Source organism: Hippocampus guttulatus, chromosome 17 (assembly GCF_054856545.1).
Source record: "Hippocampus guttulatus isolate MCC_2025c chromosome 17, RoL_Hgut_1.0, whole genome shotgun sequence".
NCBI classification, from domain to species: Eukaryota; Metazoa; Chordata; class Actinopteri; order Syngnathiformes; family Syngnathidae; genus Hippocampus; species Hippocampus guttulatus.
Window position 1 is genome coordinate 7,277,161 of NC_141277.1, and position 16,470 is coordinate 7,293,630.

The 16,470-nt window shown below is 49.5% G+C and overlaps 4 protein-coding genes across 10 annotated transcripts; all 4 read right to left on the minus strand.

The window, feature by feature from the left end:
• Window positions 1-189: 189 nt before the first annotated feature.
• Window positions 190-5,639, minus strand: lmbrd2b (LMBR1 domain containing 2b). Of its 7 annotated transcripts, XM_086135292.1 has the most exons (18): window positions 5,479-5,637; window positions 4,444-4,660; window positions 4,276-4,376; window positions 4,109-4,207; window positions 3,797-3,964; window positions 3,494-3,704; window positions 3,181-3,255; window positions 2,996-3,106; window positions 2,753-2,936; window positions 2,438-2,619; window positions 1,985-2,118; window positions 1,812-1,917; window positions 1,644-1,741; window positions 1,442-1,545; window positions 1,305-1,351; window positions 1,117-1,222; window positions 701-827; window positions 190-577 (listed from the first exon to the last, which is right to left on the minus strand). In XM_086135292.1, exons 2-18 carry the CDS (start codon window positions 4,615-4,617, stop codon window positions 514-516), a joined length of 2,091 nt encoding a protein of 696 aa, XP_085991418.1. In that variant the 5' UTR covers window positions 4,618-4,660; window positions 5,479-5,637; the 3' UTR covers window positions 190-513. The 7 variants fall into 7 exon arrangements, 5 of the variants coding, with proteins under 5 accessions (XP_085991418.1, XP_085991420.1, XP_085991419.1 ...); XR_015103536.1 differs by having other exon boundaries at window positions 1,066-1,351; window positions 5,479-5,638; XM_086135294.1 differs by lacking the exon at window positions 3,797-3,964.
• A 304-nt stretch (window positions 5,640-5,943) lies between these two features.
• On the minus strand, window positions 5,944-9,482 carry slc25a46 (solute carrier family 25 member 46). The gene is made up of 8 exons (XM_086135297.1): window positions 8,676-9,482; window positions 8,260-8,302; window positions 8,128-8,185; window positions 7,970-8,047; window positions 7,689-7,789; window positions 7,546-7,602; window positions 7,336-7,393; window positions 5,944-7,092 (listed from the first exon to the last, which is right to left on the minus strand). Exons 1-8 carry the CDS (start codon window positions 8,947-8,949, stop codon window positions 6,487-6,489), a joined length of 1,275 nt encoding a protein of 424 aa, XP_085991423.1. The 5' UTR covers window positions 8,950-9,482; the 3' UTR covers window positions 5,944-6,486.
• Window positions 9,483-9,638: 156 nt separating this feature from the next.
• slc31a1 (solute carrier family 31 member 1) lies at window positions 9,639-13,436 on the minus strand. Its single transcript, XM_086135301.1, has 5 exons — window positions 13,275-13,436; window positions 11,226-11,398; window positions 11,078-11,150; window positions 10,825-10,993; window positions 9,639-10,484 (listed from the first exon to the last, which is right to left on the minus strand). The coding sequence occupies exons 2-5, from the start codon at window positions 11,394-11,396 to the stop codon at window positions 10,283-10,285; spliced, it is 615 nt and encodes a 204-aa protein (XP_085991427.1). The 5' UTR covers window positions 11,397-11,398; window positions 13,275-13,436; the 3' UTR covers window positions 9,639-10,282.
• Window positions 13,437-14,236: 800 nt separating this feature from the next.
• On the minus strand, window positions 14,237-16,390 carry atp6v1g1 (ATPase H+ transporting V1 subunit G1). The gene is made up of 3 exons (XM_086135302.1): window positions 16,189-16,390; window positions 15,034-15,134; window positions 14,237-14,736 (listed from the first exon to the last, which is right to left on the minus strand). The coding sequence occupies exons 1-3, from the start codon at window positions 16,268-16,270 to the stop codon at window positions 14,563-14,565; spliced, it is 357 nt and encodes a 118-aa protein (XP_085991428.1). The 5' UTR covers window positions 16,271-16,390; the 3' UTR covers window positions 14,237-14,562.
• Between the last annotated feature and the right edge of the window lie 80 nt (window positions 16,391-16,470).

Below are 16,470 nucleotides of genomic sequence, written 5' to 3' on the forward strand. Positions count from 1 at the left end.
TCTTATTCTCAGGCTGCAAGTCCCTCCTACAGTGCAACAGTCCGGTTGTGTAAATCCAAATGCATGTCTGGATGGAGCCTTCTTCAGGACTACTTATGCATTGGCACGAAAGTAAGACACCATCTCATTGGATGAGGCGCGTGCGGGAGCTCAAAGGCGTTTGAAGCAAGGACATGGCGAGAGACAACGCTCGTTAGCGGCCAACCATTCATTGACCCGATTTATTGACTGCACAAAGGACAAACTACATCCATAAATATTGCCTATAAATATCCGATCATACGACAGCTTGTGTGGCACATGGACAATAGAACAAGGGACAGCAGATCCAAACTTCTCATCTGTTAGCACGTTTAACGTCATTCAAGAAGCGGAATGTCAAGACTTCACCGACGTCCTCGGCGGGACCTGCAGAGGAGGTCCCGGCAGACGGGGGTCCGAGTCCAGTGGAAAGGGGGTCGGGTCGCCGCTCTGCTGGGAGACGCCACCCGCGGGGTGGTGCCGTCTTCAGGTTCAAACGTCGTCGAAGATGCGGCTGCGAGATGACGACATGGACAGGTAGCGTCCGCCCGTGGGTCTGGACCGCAACATAAACAACAACCAGGGGCCGTAAAGAGGAAAAAGTCTGCATAACTAAGGCCTGTTACACCCCCCCACCCTCCAAAAAAGTTCTTGACAAAAATGGGGATAATGCGTTTACCTCCCTGGATCTCGATCGTCTGTGTCGTCCGCTAAAGAATCTGCGGTGAAGTCCAGAGGTTCTTGGTCCTGGAGAAGCTCTATGCGGTCACGGTCCGCTCGATTGGCAGAACGGCCAAACTTGCCCGCTGGACACAAAAAGCGCATGGTGGCGTCAACGCTAACTGGGCGACGCAAGCTAACGGTTGCTTTTCCCCCATCGGTCATCATCAACAACGCTAAAGAGAAAGCTCCACAGGAAGTCATTCCTTCTAGTCAGAGAAACCTTTGGAATGCATCACCGGGATCTGAAGTTTTTTTGCTGCTCTGAAGCTTGGACACATTCACAGAACCAGTAGACGTTTGATTCCAACATCTGTAGCGTACTGAATCAAACCATCTGGAAAAAGGAGCCAATGGGAGCAAATGAGTGCTGACGTCTGTTGTTGGCGCCGTCCGAGTAGCTGGTCTCCTTCATTTCGTGGCTGTTCCTCCCCCTGGCGCTCAGCTCCTCCCTTGCGTTGCCGTAGCGTTCCTTCCACTCCTGAAACACACGCACGGCCACCCCCGCCATCAGAGCCATGAATTCGAGGCCACTCTCTGACCTTCAGGCGGCGTTGACTCACACGTCGTCTGTTCTCGCCGTCTTCCGTCCTCTGGCGCTTTCGCTTCTCTGCGGGCACACGGGGGGGGGGGGGCGTGACGGTTCACTGTTGCACGAGCGCGCTAAGCATCGGCAACGGCGGAGTGGCACGACACCGACCTCGGCGAATCAGCTCCTTGCCCTCGTCCACCAGGTCCGACGTCAGCTCGCTGTCGCCCATGAACTGCTGGAAGCCGAGTAGGTTGAGCAGGCGGGTGCCCAGGCTGAGCGCGGACAGGAGACCCCATTTCATCTCTGACATCGCCATTTGACAGGAGCGTCTTCATTTGACACGTGGTACATAACAGTCGACTTTGGTTACCTGAAGTAGGTAGCGATGCACAAGATGACGATGAGCATGGGGTAGTAGATGTAGAAGCCGTCAGCCACAAAGGACAGCACGCGCATGGAGCCCATGATCTGCCAGACAGGAAGTAGAGGTGAAGGCCGCCGCCCACGCAGGAAGAAAAATAACGGAAGGGCGGCTTACGGAGGTGTAGGCCGTCTGCTCTTTGTGCTGGTGCGAGATGGCAGCGTCCATGTGGATGAGACCCAGGAAGTTGAGGCACAGCGGCGGCGTCAGGCGGCAGAAGAGCCTAAAGGGCATGGCCGCCAAGTCAGAGATGACCTCGGGGCGCTGGGGTGAAGGTTCGGGTTGCTCACATGCCGCTGAACTGCAGGCTGTACGCGTCCGTCTGGTGATGCGGCGCCAGGTAGTAGAAGTTGAAGACGCGGATGCGGAACACGGTGGAGTAGACGCAAGTGCACAGGAAGAAGATGGTGATGAAGCACGCCACCTGGTGGACACACAGAGCGCAGCAGCTAGCTGTCAAAGTAACAGGTGAGACGGGATTGTGTCCAGCGCACAGAGGTTTGTGACGACGGTAAAACCGGGCTCCATCGAAGGTTTCAGGTTCACCTTTTTTCCTCTGCCGCCCATTTTTAGGGTGTAATTCCTCTGTCAGCCACTAAATGGTGGCACACTGTAGTATTTAAAGTGCCGGCTAATTTTTGCTGAAGACGACTGCATGTCGAATCGTCTTCAATCCTGCTTTTTCTGCCTACAGAAGCCGATGCCTGCTAGCTAGCTAGCAAGCAGACGACTTGGCTTCTCACCTGGATGTAGACGTAGTTGTAGTCGCGTTCGGCCAGCTGGATGAAGACGGCGAAGAGCGACAGGACGGGTTTGGTGCTGAAGAAGGTGCACTCGGACCAGACCACGGCAACGCTGAACAGCGCCAGGACCACGGCCAGAGCGCGGTAGAAGCTGCGCTTCAGCAGGCACTCCCAGTACCACTCTAAGACAAGTAAGTTGGACTTTTTGTTGATCGCGGCTTGCTTGGAACGGCTCCCCGGCCGGTCTCCAGGAGTGGATGCGCGTTCACCCGAAGGATTTGCTAACTGCGGGGGCGGGGGGGGGGGTATACGGACCCACAGTGGGCGTGTACACGTATCTGCAGAACCACCCCGGGGGGTCGGCTGGGGGGAAGCTGCGGACGAAGCGCCGTGAAGAGCTGCTCTCGTTCTTGGCCACGTCCTCCAAGTGGAAGGCTTCCTGCAGGAGCATGTGCCACTGCACGCGCGTACGCTTCTGCCGCTGAACGGCGTAGATCACCTGCACGCGAAAACACGTCAACGCGGCGCCCGAGCTACACGTCGGCCGCTTGTTGTTACCTGCTTGTGCAGCTTGACCAGACTCCTCTCGCTGGGGAACGTCTGCTTGTCCTCAAAGTCCTCGTAGTCGTCCATGTTGCGGCCCAACTTGTCTTGGTAGTCCGTCGGGCACTGAGGGGGCGGGGCCCGGGTCGGACAGGTGAGGGAAGGCGGCGGCGCGGTCTCACGGCATGGACGCGACTCACCTTCCTGAGGATGGTGTCGACGCACTTCCTCAGAGGGTGGTTGTACTTGATGGCCTCGCTCACTTTTCTCACCTCCTGGCAACAGTGCACGAGTCACAATTAGGGAAGGAAAAAAAAAAAAAGTTCGAGAATTTTTCTGGAGGAAAGTTGACCGTACATTTCCGAAAGAATTTTACATGAGGGATTTGGCAAGTGTGCCAAATAGGACTCTTGATTTGGGAATTTACTGGAAAAAGTATCGTTCGTGCACACTTATAAACAATTCTTTTCATCAGAAGCAGACATTATTAGGATAATCTGGACATTCATTCACCTCCATGACGTCCTCCAGGTTCTCCTCGGCGTCCGCCTTCTCCGTCATGAGCTTGGAGGCCTTGAAGTAGGTCTTGAGGAGCATGTGTCCGTGTCTGGAGGCATTCCAGTAGGAGCGCGGGATCTCCACCAGGCCGTAGCCCAGCAGCAAAACCAGCAGGAACAAACCCCAAGTGTTGGCCGCCGTGATGCCGATGGTCTGCAGCTGGTACCTGATGATCACCGCACACGAGAACGCGGCTTCAGAACTAGGATTCGCCGAGACGCGGCGGGTGGAAACACCAACTGGGAGTCGGGCTCTGACCAGGACAGGTGCCAATCGGGATGGACGGCCACGTAGATGAGCAGTGAGCCGAAGATGAGCAGGTAGCTTCCGTAGTAGATGGCGTTCTCGATGAGGGCCGTCTGAACCTTCCCGGCCATGGAGAAACCGCCCGAGCGTGCGTACGACTGCATGAATGGCAGCAGCAACCTGGGTGACATCAGCGCAGCGTCCGTCATCGCGGGCCGATCGGCGGTCGCCACCCGCAGCCCATCAATCGCTGCCCACCGATGACACCCCCACCTCCTGATCACCGCCCAACCCCCAACAAGTGCCGCCGTCACGCATACTGACCAGGTTAGGCACTGGGATGTCCAGTAGACCACCCGCCAGAAAACGGGCATGACGCCGTCAGGGATGTAGCTCCACGGTTTATAGCACGCCAATCGCCAACTGCGGGGAGGAAGCAGGTTTACGCCAAGTCGGAAGGCACGCCACACAAACGCATCGGCCGCGCCAACCTCTGAGTGGGTGCGGCGGACGCGTTCCCTGACGTCTGATTGGTCAGGGGAGGGCCCGTGGCGTGAACTCGGCGGTCCGTGCGGCACTGATTGTAGATGGTCTGCAACAGGGCAGAGTTTAGACGGGCGACTGACAACCGGCGTGCCATGGGAGATGCTCAGGCCGACCGTGGTGACGTCGAGCGGCAGGATGAAGACGATGAGGAAGCAGAGGTACCAGGCCAGCAGCGTTCCAAACAGGACCATCCGCTGCTGCTTCCGGAAGTCTCCGTAGCGATGCAGCAGGAAGAGTGCCAGGAAGAACACCACCACCATCTCCACGCCCAGCGCCGCCCCGCTCATCCTGACGCGCCGGCCTCAGGCCACGCCTCCAACGGTAAGAAATCTAAGAAAAAAGATTCATGTGACCAAAAAAAAAAAACCAAACGGTGCGGGGTGCTAACAGTCTATGGAAAACCCAATTGACCGGCTCGCAAAAAATTAGCATTAGCATCATCATTTCAAATAACAAATCTTCACACACAAATGCTATACGGATTCATTTAGACGACAATAACGATCATTCTTAATGAACAAAAAACATAAATACATGCATAAAGTGCGCTATTTTCTCATTTGACTTTTTAAAATTTCATGTAAGTGCATCTCCAAGCAAGCACCACACTGCCACTAAGAGGCCAAAGTGCACACTGCGGGAACACAGGATACTGCATTCAATGCATGAATAATTTTTTTTTTTTAGTTGCAATTATTTTAATATAGTTAATATTCCTCTGCCTGTTCCAAATTTATTTTCTATTGAGGTTGTATTTAAAGTTGAGTTACTTTACCGAGGCTCAAGAATAACTTTTCGCACTTTTTTTCTTTAGTTCACCACAACAAAACTTAGATTCCGGTGCATCACGTCATTTTTTATTTTTTTTATTTCCGAGTTTGATCGTTTGTGCGTGTTTTCATTAATTGCATGCATGTCATTAACATTCCTGGTCAAGCGACATCTTTCCTGACGTCACTGCGAAATGATTGACGACGTAATTGAAACTATTCAGTAGCTTCGCACGAATGTTTACAAGCAGGCAGCAGCAAATGATTCCGTTTGAATTAGTAAAAGGAGAAAAAGGTCAGGATTGTTCCTGCTAACTCGCTCGCTAGCTAGTTGGCATGGCCTGGAATAATAGCAACTGGAGACGTTTGGACTCTTACCGTTCCTTATTTGTCCGCTTGTATCAAGGCGACTAAGTCACCCCTTTGAACGCTCGCCGGTAATCAAATAAAATTAAGGCGACGGAGAGCGCAAAAACACCGCAAATTGGAGCGCCGCTGTCATCAGCCGTCACGTCCGGGTTGGGGTTGACGTCAATATTACAGACGCGCATGCGCAATAGCTACCTCCTTGCGAAAAAAACAAACGCGGCCTGATCTTGAAATCTGTACATATTGCAGCAAATTGGGGTCCCACTTGACCTAGAGCCATTTCAAAGTACTGCGAACCAGCCAGTGGTTCCTGGAGGTCAAAGCCCCCCCCCCCCCGCTCCAAAAAAAATAAACTGGACGATGGTGTGTATCTTAAAAATATTCTTAGTGCAGTCACTCGTACCTCAAGGCATTATTGTATGTAACTAAATTACTCAAATGATTTAGGATAAAAAAAAAGACAAAGACGAGACATTTAGATCTGCATTTTAATGTTTCAGAATAGCAAGTCTCCGGATGACAATTTTTTTGGTGTTATTTTCCACTTTGGTTTGATGACAAGTTTATACAAATAAAATGCTTATTGGCTTCATGCATTCACCGAGACAAGAAGTGAAGTCTTTATGCTGAACTAAGCAAATCTAACGCCGTAATATTTATCACATGTCTATATATACAATTAACTTACAGTGCGGGGGGGAAAAATAAGAGACCAACATTTTCTTTTTGTTCTGTAAATAAATGACAATATTGGGATGTGGAAGTGACATCAGTAGTTGCCAGGTTTTGGCAGACTCTCCTTGCCCTGGTGAGGATGGAGGTTGGCATGGTTGCGGGAGTCGCCGGAGAACCCGCGCTCACCTGGGTCGCCTCCAGCTCCGCCAACAATACCAAAACCAAAAGAAACTGATCATTTTGCAGCGGTCTCCATTTTTGTCCAAGCCAAATAAATACATACACACACAGGATCTTTTGTCGTTTCCATGGTGACACGCGGAGGATGATGGGACTGCGCCTTTAGCCCGCCTTGGCCTCCAGCAGCAGCAGCCTCAGAAGTGTCCGGGCGGCGGCCAACAAAGCGCCGTGCAGCGCAAATTGGGCCACCAGAGACCCGAAGCCACGGTAAAAGGCGGCCAAGCCCTCTTTGCGGCGGATGGAGTGGAAGCAGTCGGCCGCGCCGTCGTACTGCGTGTTGACTGGCAGCACCAGCGGGCTGCCGCCGTTACCCGCCGCGACGCCATCGGTGGCATCGATGATGGTGCGGGTGCCCTGCAGGCTGAGGCGGTGCAACGCCGTTTCCAGTGGGAAGGTCAGCGCATCCGCAACTAATGAGCCTAACCACGCTGCCGCCAGCTCCGGGAAGTGGGTCTCCAACGGGTCCGCCGGCGGGTCGGCCGAGCCCTGCCGCCGTTGCTTGGCGCGCCGGTGCAGCCACAGGGCGGCGCGCTGCACGGCGGCGGCTGCGGCGTAGCGCAGGACAGCGTGACACACGGCGGGAAGCAGCAGGCAGCTGAGAGGGAGCAGGCGCCGACTGTGTGGGGCACCCATGCCCAGGAGGCGGGCCAGACCTTCACGCACGCAATCCAGCAGCCCCGACGACGACTCGTCGCGCACGATCTCGCTCTGCGGAGTCACGGGAAGTTACATCACCATCCTCCCAAGGTTGAAAAATCGTCTTTTTTTCCCCCCTCCACATAAATATGGCATGTGACGGCATATAATAAGAACTACGTGAACTGTTCAAAAATGCTAAAGATGTCATCATTTGATGACTTAATTGGAATATAATCAAATTCCTCAGCGAAGCCTTTCTGCACATGTCCGTCCACTTTGCAGCTCAACGAAAGGAATGGATGAAGGCCTCACCTGCACGGTCTCGATCAGGCTGGAGCAGTAGAAAGGAAGCGCCACCACCGCAGTCAAACTGCCAACAGGAAGTCACACTTGGTGTCAAAACAAAGGTACCAGCGATGGTCGATATAGTATACAAAATGTGATGCTCTCCGGTGATTGATGAAACTGTTGCTGTTTTCCGATTAAAACGTCTAAAAAGAGAAAAAAAACAACCAAACAAACCCTTTGAGTAGGAAATGACCGGCCAGCTGTTTAGCGCTCCAGCGGTGAGGAATCTCCCTATGAGCACAAACGTTTGGTATCAAGGCTGCGCCGTGAGCAGCAAAAAAAAAAAAAAAAAAAAAGGCATGACTGCTGCCGGTTACCTCGGCAACGGCGTGAACTCGCTGATGATGCCCTCAGCTCCCAGCGTGACGCCGTGCACGATGAAGGTGCTGCCCATCCCCTTCCACAATGCCCTGGGACCCTGTACAGCAAAACCTTCAGTCGCCATGGTTGCAAAAATTTCCCGATTTTTTTTTGTTTTCCCCAGACAGAATTTGCACAGGAATTAACAACAACAACCAAATAGTTGGACTTTCACCTTCAAGATTGGCTTTTTAACAATCGTTAGGCTGGGTGATCGCTCACATGACGGGTGGCATACCTGAGCTTTGCTGATGGCGTACATGACGGCGAGTGCGCTGAACGGCGTCAGGTGGTCACAGCGCGCGTGGTAGTTGACCTGCGGGAAAAAAAATAAAGGTCGTGGGTGCGGGCGGCCGCAGGTGGACGTGGCGGAGGAGGCGCGAGGTCAAGGGTCACCTGACACTGCCGGCGAAAGACCACGCAAGGATGAGTCAGCACGTTCTCTGCAAACAGACTGTGCGACCGCGCGCGTTAGCGGCCGACCGTCACATTGACAACAGGTCATCATCGTGACATCATCATGATCACCTGACGAATCCGATCCCGAAACCTGTGAGGCGATTCAGCTGCTCTAAAATCACAAATGTACAAAAAAAAGTCTAATTACTTCCACAAATCATTTCAATACAATAATTGGAGAAAATATGGCCAAGACATTGGCCATATGGGGTGCTCCCGTTATGTGTGTGTGTGTGTGTGTGGGGGGGGGGGGGTGAAACCAGGAGACGAAGGGCAAGACGCCGGCAGCTACACATTTGTAGTTCTAAAACGAAGCCCCGCCCTTTGACCTCACGGCTGAAATTAATTAACCGAGTGAACCTAACCCATTTAAAGTAAACTGACTAAGGTAGCTGAGCTAAACTACGATGGGCTGAACTAAACTAGGCTGAGCTAAAGTAAAAAGGGTTTAACAAGGCTAGGCTAAGCTAAGCTAAGCTGCTCACCAGGCGGAGGCGGGCCGCCAGCCTGCGCCGCTGCCGCATTCCAATCGCGCTCCCCAGTAGGTCCCCCAGAAGCTCCCGGCGGCTCGTCGTAGAGCGGCGTCCGCTCTCCGGTGTGGAGGTTGCGGCTCCCGGGGATATCTGGCGGCGTAGTGACCCAGTGGAGATGCTGCTGCGGCTCCGCGCTCCGGAGCGAGTAAGCCGCCGAGTAGTGTGGCTCATCCCGGTTGCCGCGGTAGGTGAGCCCGTCGAAGCTGTCCGGTCGTCTGGACGCCATGAGAAAGAAGGACCGAGAGAACCAACGAGGACCACCGCGGCGCAAATTGTCAGCCCGTAAACATTGATGGACGACCCGGACGGACGGCGACCTGTCACCCGTGGCACCTCTGACCCGGAAGCTGCAGCTGGTCCTAGCTTGTGTCCTACACTGCTTAGCGCCACCTAGCAGAGTGCGGCGTCAAACGGAGCAACTTCTCATCCTGTGCACTGGTAGGAGACTTAAGCCTTTTGTTTTCTCCGAATGTAGTATCAAAAGAAACAAGTACAGTAAGTAAGGAAAATTGGAAAACATATTTCACAGTGGGTTTTTGTTCTTCTGTCTAAATACTGTATGGGCCTGGATGCACAATTTCCATAGTGGTTCCGAAGCTGTGCTTCGCACTCATGGAATGTGACCAAACAATGCCCTGTGAGCTGAGGAAGCGAGTCTATGTCCTCCTGTGGGACACAGCATTGAGCAAAGACCAAATTAGGTCAAACCCCTCTTTCATCTTCTAAAAACAGTGAACATTGAGGTATCCAAGTTAAAAACTAAATTGGAAAAAAAGCATGAAAATTTAGCAATTAAAAACATCAAATATTGTTTAAAAAAAATTATCATCTCCAACGACAACATTCATGTATCAAATCAAACCGAACCGTTTTGCATGATTTTGATAACAAGTGGGCAAGAATGCAAACAGGAAGTGGACACTTACAAATTTGTTTAAGTGATTCCAGCATACATAAGTTTTCTTTCTTAATCTCCTCCATCAAGATTGGTCCCTTCACTTGACAAGACAATTTGTCGCATTGAACATAAAGACTGTTAAGGCAGCGTGTGTCTTTAAGGCCCGTATAACCTTTCAGAACCTCCCCTAAAAAGTAAACATTTTGGTTTCACGTCTCTTCATTACATATACTAAAAACCAAACAAGAAAATTTAGTCAGTCTGATTGTATCAAAGATGCTAAACAAATAGATAAAATGTGTAATGGCCGCTTGCTACGCTAACAGCTAACATTGAAACTAGAAGCAGGTTGTTAGCATTAGCGTCTGATGTCATGGCACTTGAGAACAAACTAAAAAAAAACACATTTAGAAACACTCATAATTAACACAATTAACCACTAACATGATGTCACGAGTGTGTACACTTCTCAAAACGTTCACAAATTAGCGGCTGACTAGTGCGTGCAAATCAAGCTACAAACTACAGTTGCCATCGCATTGGTTCGACCTCACTTCCAATCATCCCGAGGTTTTCGTGCTAACCATCTTACAGCAATGTTTGTCGGCGTCTCCGCCAGCTAAACAAACTGATGACAAGAAGTGTTAATGACGGGAAATCGCTAATGACAGTGCTCCGTGATATCCACCACCACCGCCTTGCGCCAACTGAACAGGAAGTAGCCGGCGCCCGCGCCCGCTGCCACTGCCATGCACAGGTACGCATTGTATGTCATGAAGACCAACATCAGCAGGTAACTGACCACCACCTGGATGATGTGCAGCAGCGTCTGCAGGAAGTGGGAGGGGCTTAGCATCCTCTGCCTGACAACATAACAGGATAGCATTAGTACTTAGCATGTAGGTACACAGAGAGTAAGCCAAGTCCCCTAGCTGGCAATTTAGTGACTGAAAGAAAACGAATACGATGGAATATCTTTTCGTTTTCACGGTACGTGGGGTGATTCTTCACCGGAGTATATCCACTGCTAGTGCTGCGAATACGTGTGACTTAGTAACGACTAACATAAGCGGCTCAGCTAATGCATGTCAATTTTTAAGTGCAAACCTAATGAGGATAAGTTTTATCGCAAACAGTTGTTATCAATTTCAGCATAGGCTAGCGTGATGATATTAGCATTAGCGTGTGTTCGGCATGCAATACCCGACAGTCTTGTGCGTCTCCATGAGTATAGTGCCATCCGCGCCGGGCAGCGGCATGCAGTTGTAGCGCACGTTGACTTGGCTGCGCCGCAGCAGCGCCTCCCGGCCCATCTTCAGACCCTCGTACAGGACGGCCAACAGGAACACGCCCAGGCATGCGCCCACCATTTCTGATTGGAGTACACGAGAGGATGGGGAGGAGTCAAGTCAAGGGAGAAATAGGAGGAGGAGGAGACAAGGTGGCGTAACGTCACCTCCGGGCGAGTTGATGAGAAGTCCGCTGAAGAGCAGCTCCACCTTCTCATAGCCAAAGTAGAATGTCATTGCCTAGGAAACCGCGTGAGCATTAGTGTGTGACGTGGATGTTACACGTTAGCGTGTTCGCATAAGAACGTCCCCTACCATGCCTCCATGTCCCTCATGTCCACCATGTCCTCCATGGCCCCCTCCAGCAGCTCCGCCTCCGTGGTCATGTCCGCCCCCATTTGTAGGCATGGGCGTGGCCACCATGGCGTGACCCGGGTGGTGTTCATGGTGGTGGTCGTGGTTCATCTGCATCGAGCTGTGATTCATGGCTGACGCAAGCACATACACAACTTGACTGAAACACCTCAAGATTGGATTGGATTGGATTGGATTGGATTAACTTTATTGTCAAATGTACAGTACAGATGAAATTTCTTCCCTCTCAACATAAAACAAGAGGAGCCGCTGCGGGTGTCCGATGGCGATCAAAAGAAAAGTTAACAAAAAAAAAGACAAAATAATACAAAACAACACATGAGAATCGTGCACTCTTAACCACTTTCCTGCATACACTTTGTTGTCTGAAGCAGTTATAGATGAAAGAGGAGCGATTCAAAGTGTCCTTTTCACCAGTGGATCACAGTCCAGTTTCGTAGAGTCTAGTCTAGTCTAAATCTTTTACCTTTACACAGTCCAATCCAGTTTAGCGAAGACTAGTCTGGTCCAGTCTAGTCCCATTTAGTAGAGCCTAGTGGAGTCCGGTCTAGTCTTTGACCTTTAAGCAGGCCAGTAGAGTCGAGTCTTGGACCAGGAATGAACCTCAGCCCAGACTTGTGCAGTTCCCCTAGTATCGACGTCAAGTGAAAAAGTAATTGAAAGTTGGAAAATAGAAACGGGGAAAATGCCAACAAGGCGTGGACCAATCACCAAGCAGCCTACTCTTCAATTGTATTACAGAAAAACAAAACTGACTCTTCACATCAATGTCTGTTCTTTGGCAGGCAATCAGGCCACCCTTGTTGCCGTGACAATGAAAATGAAGCTGCATCTTCAGTGACAGTCAGCAGGCACTCGGCTGTAATCCGATTGGCCAAGTGGCCGCAGGCAAAAAAAAGAGGGCAATGGCCAATCAAATCAGAGCTTGTTCAGAGAAGATGACGCTTTTCTGTAGCGGAGCAGCACCGTTAACACGAGTTGTCCTTTATTGGGAAAAGATTGTGCCTCTATCTGTGCACTAAAAAGGTCAAAGTAGGGCTGCTTTGAGAATCAGTCACTTATTTCATATATAGTCCACCGAGATAGTACCTAAAAATCATTTTGTAGAGATCAGGGACGAGCGAATGAGTGAATGATTCATCTGCCGGTCGACCTACCTTTGACCTTTAGGCACACTAACAATTCCTGCATCAACCTTTGACCTACACAGACATATACATACATGTGTGTGTGTGTGTGTGTGTGTGTGTGTATATATATATATATATATATATATATACACACACTCTGAACAGAGTGCTGGTGCTTGGAATTGAAGTTGATCCAAAGAGGACAGGAGATGAACCAAGATCTGTATTCGTCAATGGACACTGAAGCTTCTTGTTTACGTTCAAACTTAGCTTGTAGCTTGACTTAGACTCCCTCCTTTCATCTTTAACTGCTTCAAAGTACAAATGTGTACAAAGAAATAGGTGTTAGGATTGTATTATTGTCGATGCCTTATGTAATGTGTTCTATTGTAGTTTTGTTAGGTTATGTTAAATGTTCTCTAAGCGCTTTGTTACAGCTACAGCTCTTGTGAAAGCGCTATATAAATGTGTGGGGGGGGGGGCATTGCATGAACTTGGCATATTGCCTGTATTTATTTTTATTGCCTGTATTTTATTTTCATGTTTCATCTTACCCACGTCGACAGTGAAAACAAGAATCCGTTCTCAATTTCCATACAAGGATCAATAAATTTGAAATCTAGACAAAAAATTAATTTTAAATCAAGAAATATACATTGTTTTATCTTCTCCCCATTATGTTACATCGATTTGTCTCATGGTTAATTTATATTTATGTGCTGACGAAGTAAAAGGGACAAATAAATAAGAAGTGACGAACTAAATTGGGCTATCTTAACTGGACAAACTAGGTGTGCTAACTATATAGTCACAAAGTAAGCCTGCAGAGGTCAATGACATGAAAACCAACTCCACTGACCTGGAAGACTTCCGGGAATTCTTCCACGAGGCAGACAAAAAGACGGAAGAATAAAGCGATGTGAATAGAAGAAAATAGCAAAAATTGTGAAAAAAGACAATGTGGTAGTGCAGTTAGGATCGTCGTCGGTTCTGTTGCCCGTCTGAGGGCACGGTGGGGGGCGGGGGGGTCACTTCCGTAGGTGACGTCATCACGCAGCGCTCACGTGAGGGGCCCGACAAATAAATGGACCAATTGGAACACGTTTACCAATAATAGGCGTGTCTTGATCGGAGCCACGTCGCCCGGTATCTACGGCGAAATCACGTGGCCTTGGTCCGGCGAGGAAGGATTCGCACTCTGAAGTTGGCACAACAGCAAAGACCAACCGTAAAAGCGCAAGAAGCCCAGGTGGCACTTGTAATTAGGAGTTCCCCAAAAGTCATATTTATGCATGATGGAATTTATATTGTAGACAGTGATACAAACACGCATTTTTTTTTCTTTCCTGGACATTGTCTTGGGGTTCAGGACTTCTGGAAGTCTCTACTCAGATCTGTGAGGCCTTTTGTTTATTTATTTATTTATTTTTATACTCAAGCACAATGCGTTCACCAAAATCATACATCTGGTAAAATAAATACAGACACAGCTGCCAAGAAAAGCAAGTATTCTTTCAAGGGAAAATGTAGGTCAGTCTTTCCCGTTTCCTTCCCTGGCGTCACGTGACTCCTTAGTGTTGGAAGAACTCCGTTGCGAATTGGGAGCAGTTAGGTTAAATTTGGTGTTTAAAGGGGTGTGCCCACTTTCGTTGCCAGTTGTCAAGGCCTGAATGGCTGTGTTGAGTTACTCAGAGGGTACAGTCAACACGCACTGGGTGTACTAGCTCCTCCGCTTACAGTTGTGCAATTCACTTCTTCAGCGTTTTCCCCTTAAAGATGTAATGGACACTTTTGTGAGACAGTGAATAGAGTCGAAAAATGTTTCTCTGTTACATTTTGTATCACCACCACAATGTGACACGGTTCATATTTATTGACACTTCCTGAAATCAGCACCACAAACACATGCAGGAAGTCACTTTGAGCTGTGGAGGAGGACATTACTTTCACAATAAAAGCCCACATCAGCAGCCAACAAGGAGAAAGCAGAGAGAAAAAGAAACAAATAACTTAATTGGACATGTTCGGGAAATATTTATGAGGACTAAAATTAGCAAATTGTCAACATTTCTAAACGGCAACAAATAGACAGGAAATAGAATTGCGCTAGCAACGCTAACACTACATAGTCTGCCACCAATCCCGTGTTAGCCCGCCACGCGATAATTGGCGTGAAACTCGGGCTGGATGTCGCACACGCGGCGCAGGAGGTCACCCAGCACCACGTCGCGGTTACCACGGTAACTGGCTTGGATGCAGCCCATGCGCTCGGCCGTGTCGCGGTCCACCTCCACTGCACTGTTGCCGTGCGAACCCAGCGCCTGAACACAAGCACATGCCAAGCTTACACAATAGCACAAGTAGAAATTACACTACACTGCATCTGCTGGGATCGACTAATGCCAAGAGATGCCACACGATGGCGGCAATGAACTACATGAAGCTCCTTAACTGGCTTCGACATAGTTCCTTTGCACCAATATGCAAGCGACACAGTACTGCTTTGTTAAACAGACACAAACAGCAAGAATTAATAAAAATAGTGTGAATCAAGGTATTCGCAAAAGCCAAACTGCATGCGGGTATTGAAACGATGGCGCTGGTGAGCGTGTCCTCACCGCCGCCTCTTTGGTCTTAAACTCTTTGTCTCTCTGCAGGCGGTATTGCTCAATCTCAGCTTGAGCTTCTTCCTTGGCTTGCTTCAGACGTCGGTTTTTACCTGCAACGACATCATCGTGAACATCAACTGGATTGTGTCAGGTTGGCCCAATGACGCCGTGGCAGTTGCTGTGACATTTTCGCGCGGATCTCTTCAGCCAACAAATCGCATGAAAAAGGCAACTGGGTGGCTCGAATGACAGGTGGGCAATTAGCTACACGCTAAATTGACTTCAGTACTTTGAGGACCATTCGTACTTGTCACAGGCAGTCGAGTTAATGCAACATACTTTTTACTTTTACTTGAGTATTTTTGTCTATAGGCAGTACTTATACTCCCTGCGCTCACTAATTTTAGTTTTACATCAGGATTTTTCTCAAACTGAAAGTAATTTTTAATGTGTTACAGTGAGCACATTCCACGCTACTTTTATTATAATTTATAATTGTTTGCATGATCGACATAATATATATACACATTTATTAATAGCATTGAATGAAATTGCAATAGTTCAAGTGAATTTCAATATGCGCTGATTAGCGTTGTTACTGTGCTCTCAAGATTACTCAATACAAGTACTTTTAGTTTTCATTGGATACTTGTAGTTATTTATTTTTTACTTTTATTCAACTCAATTTGTAAAGTAACTTTTTTTACCCCAATTGGTGGCAAATGCACTTGCACACAACTAATTTTGAAACCATATTTTTTTCATTCAACTAAATACTCGCCCTGGTAGCAGGTGACGTCACGGAGCCGAATCCCAGAGGGAAGCAGGCTCACGTGACACATCCCAAACTCTCCTGAATTTCGACGATTAAGAACGCAGAACACATTTCGTACAGAAATAAACGACGCAAAGGTTTCCCCTCGGTCTCGGTGCCGTTTATCGTCTCGTTCGGAACGGTGCTCATTGCCACCGAGCGGTTCGATCGGGCCCAACCGAGTGAGGACTGCACAGCGACGAATGTTGAAACAAATGATTGACAGTTCATTACAAAGGAAAGAAGAGCAAAAGACGAGCTCGCGACGGATGGAAGCGTTGCAGCTTCCCCTAGGGCAGGCGGGTCGGCTTGCGTTTGGCTTTGGGCTAGGCCGCAGGGGCTCCACTCACGTTTGCGGGCTTCGGCCACCTTCTCGGCGGCTCTCTTCTCGGCCTGCAGCAGCTGCTGGATGCCTTGCGACTGACTCGCCATCGTGAGAAAAAAAAGATCAGACGAAACAATGACAACGACCTCGGGAATCTTGAAGCGACGTCCTCTGCCTCTACTGCCTGTACGTCATCGGCGCGCCGCAGTCAGCTGACACGCGTCACCACTTCTGTCACGTGATTGGTCATGAGACATTCACGAATCCCCGGTCCTGTTCTAGCCACGCCCCGTTTTAAAAAGCGCCG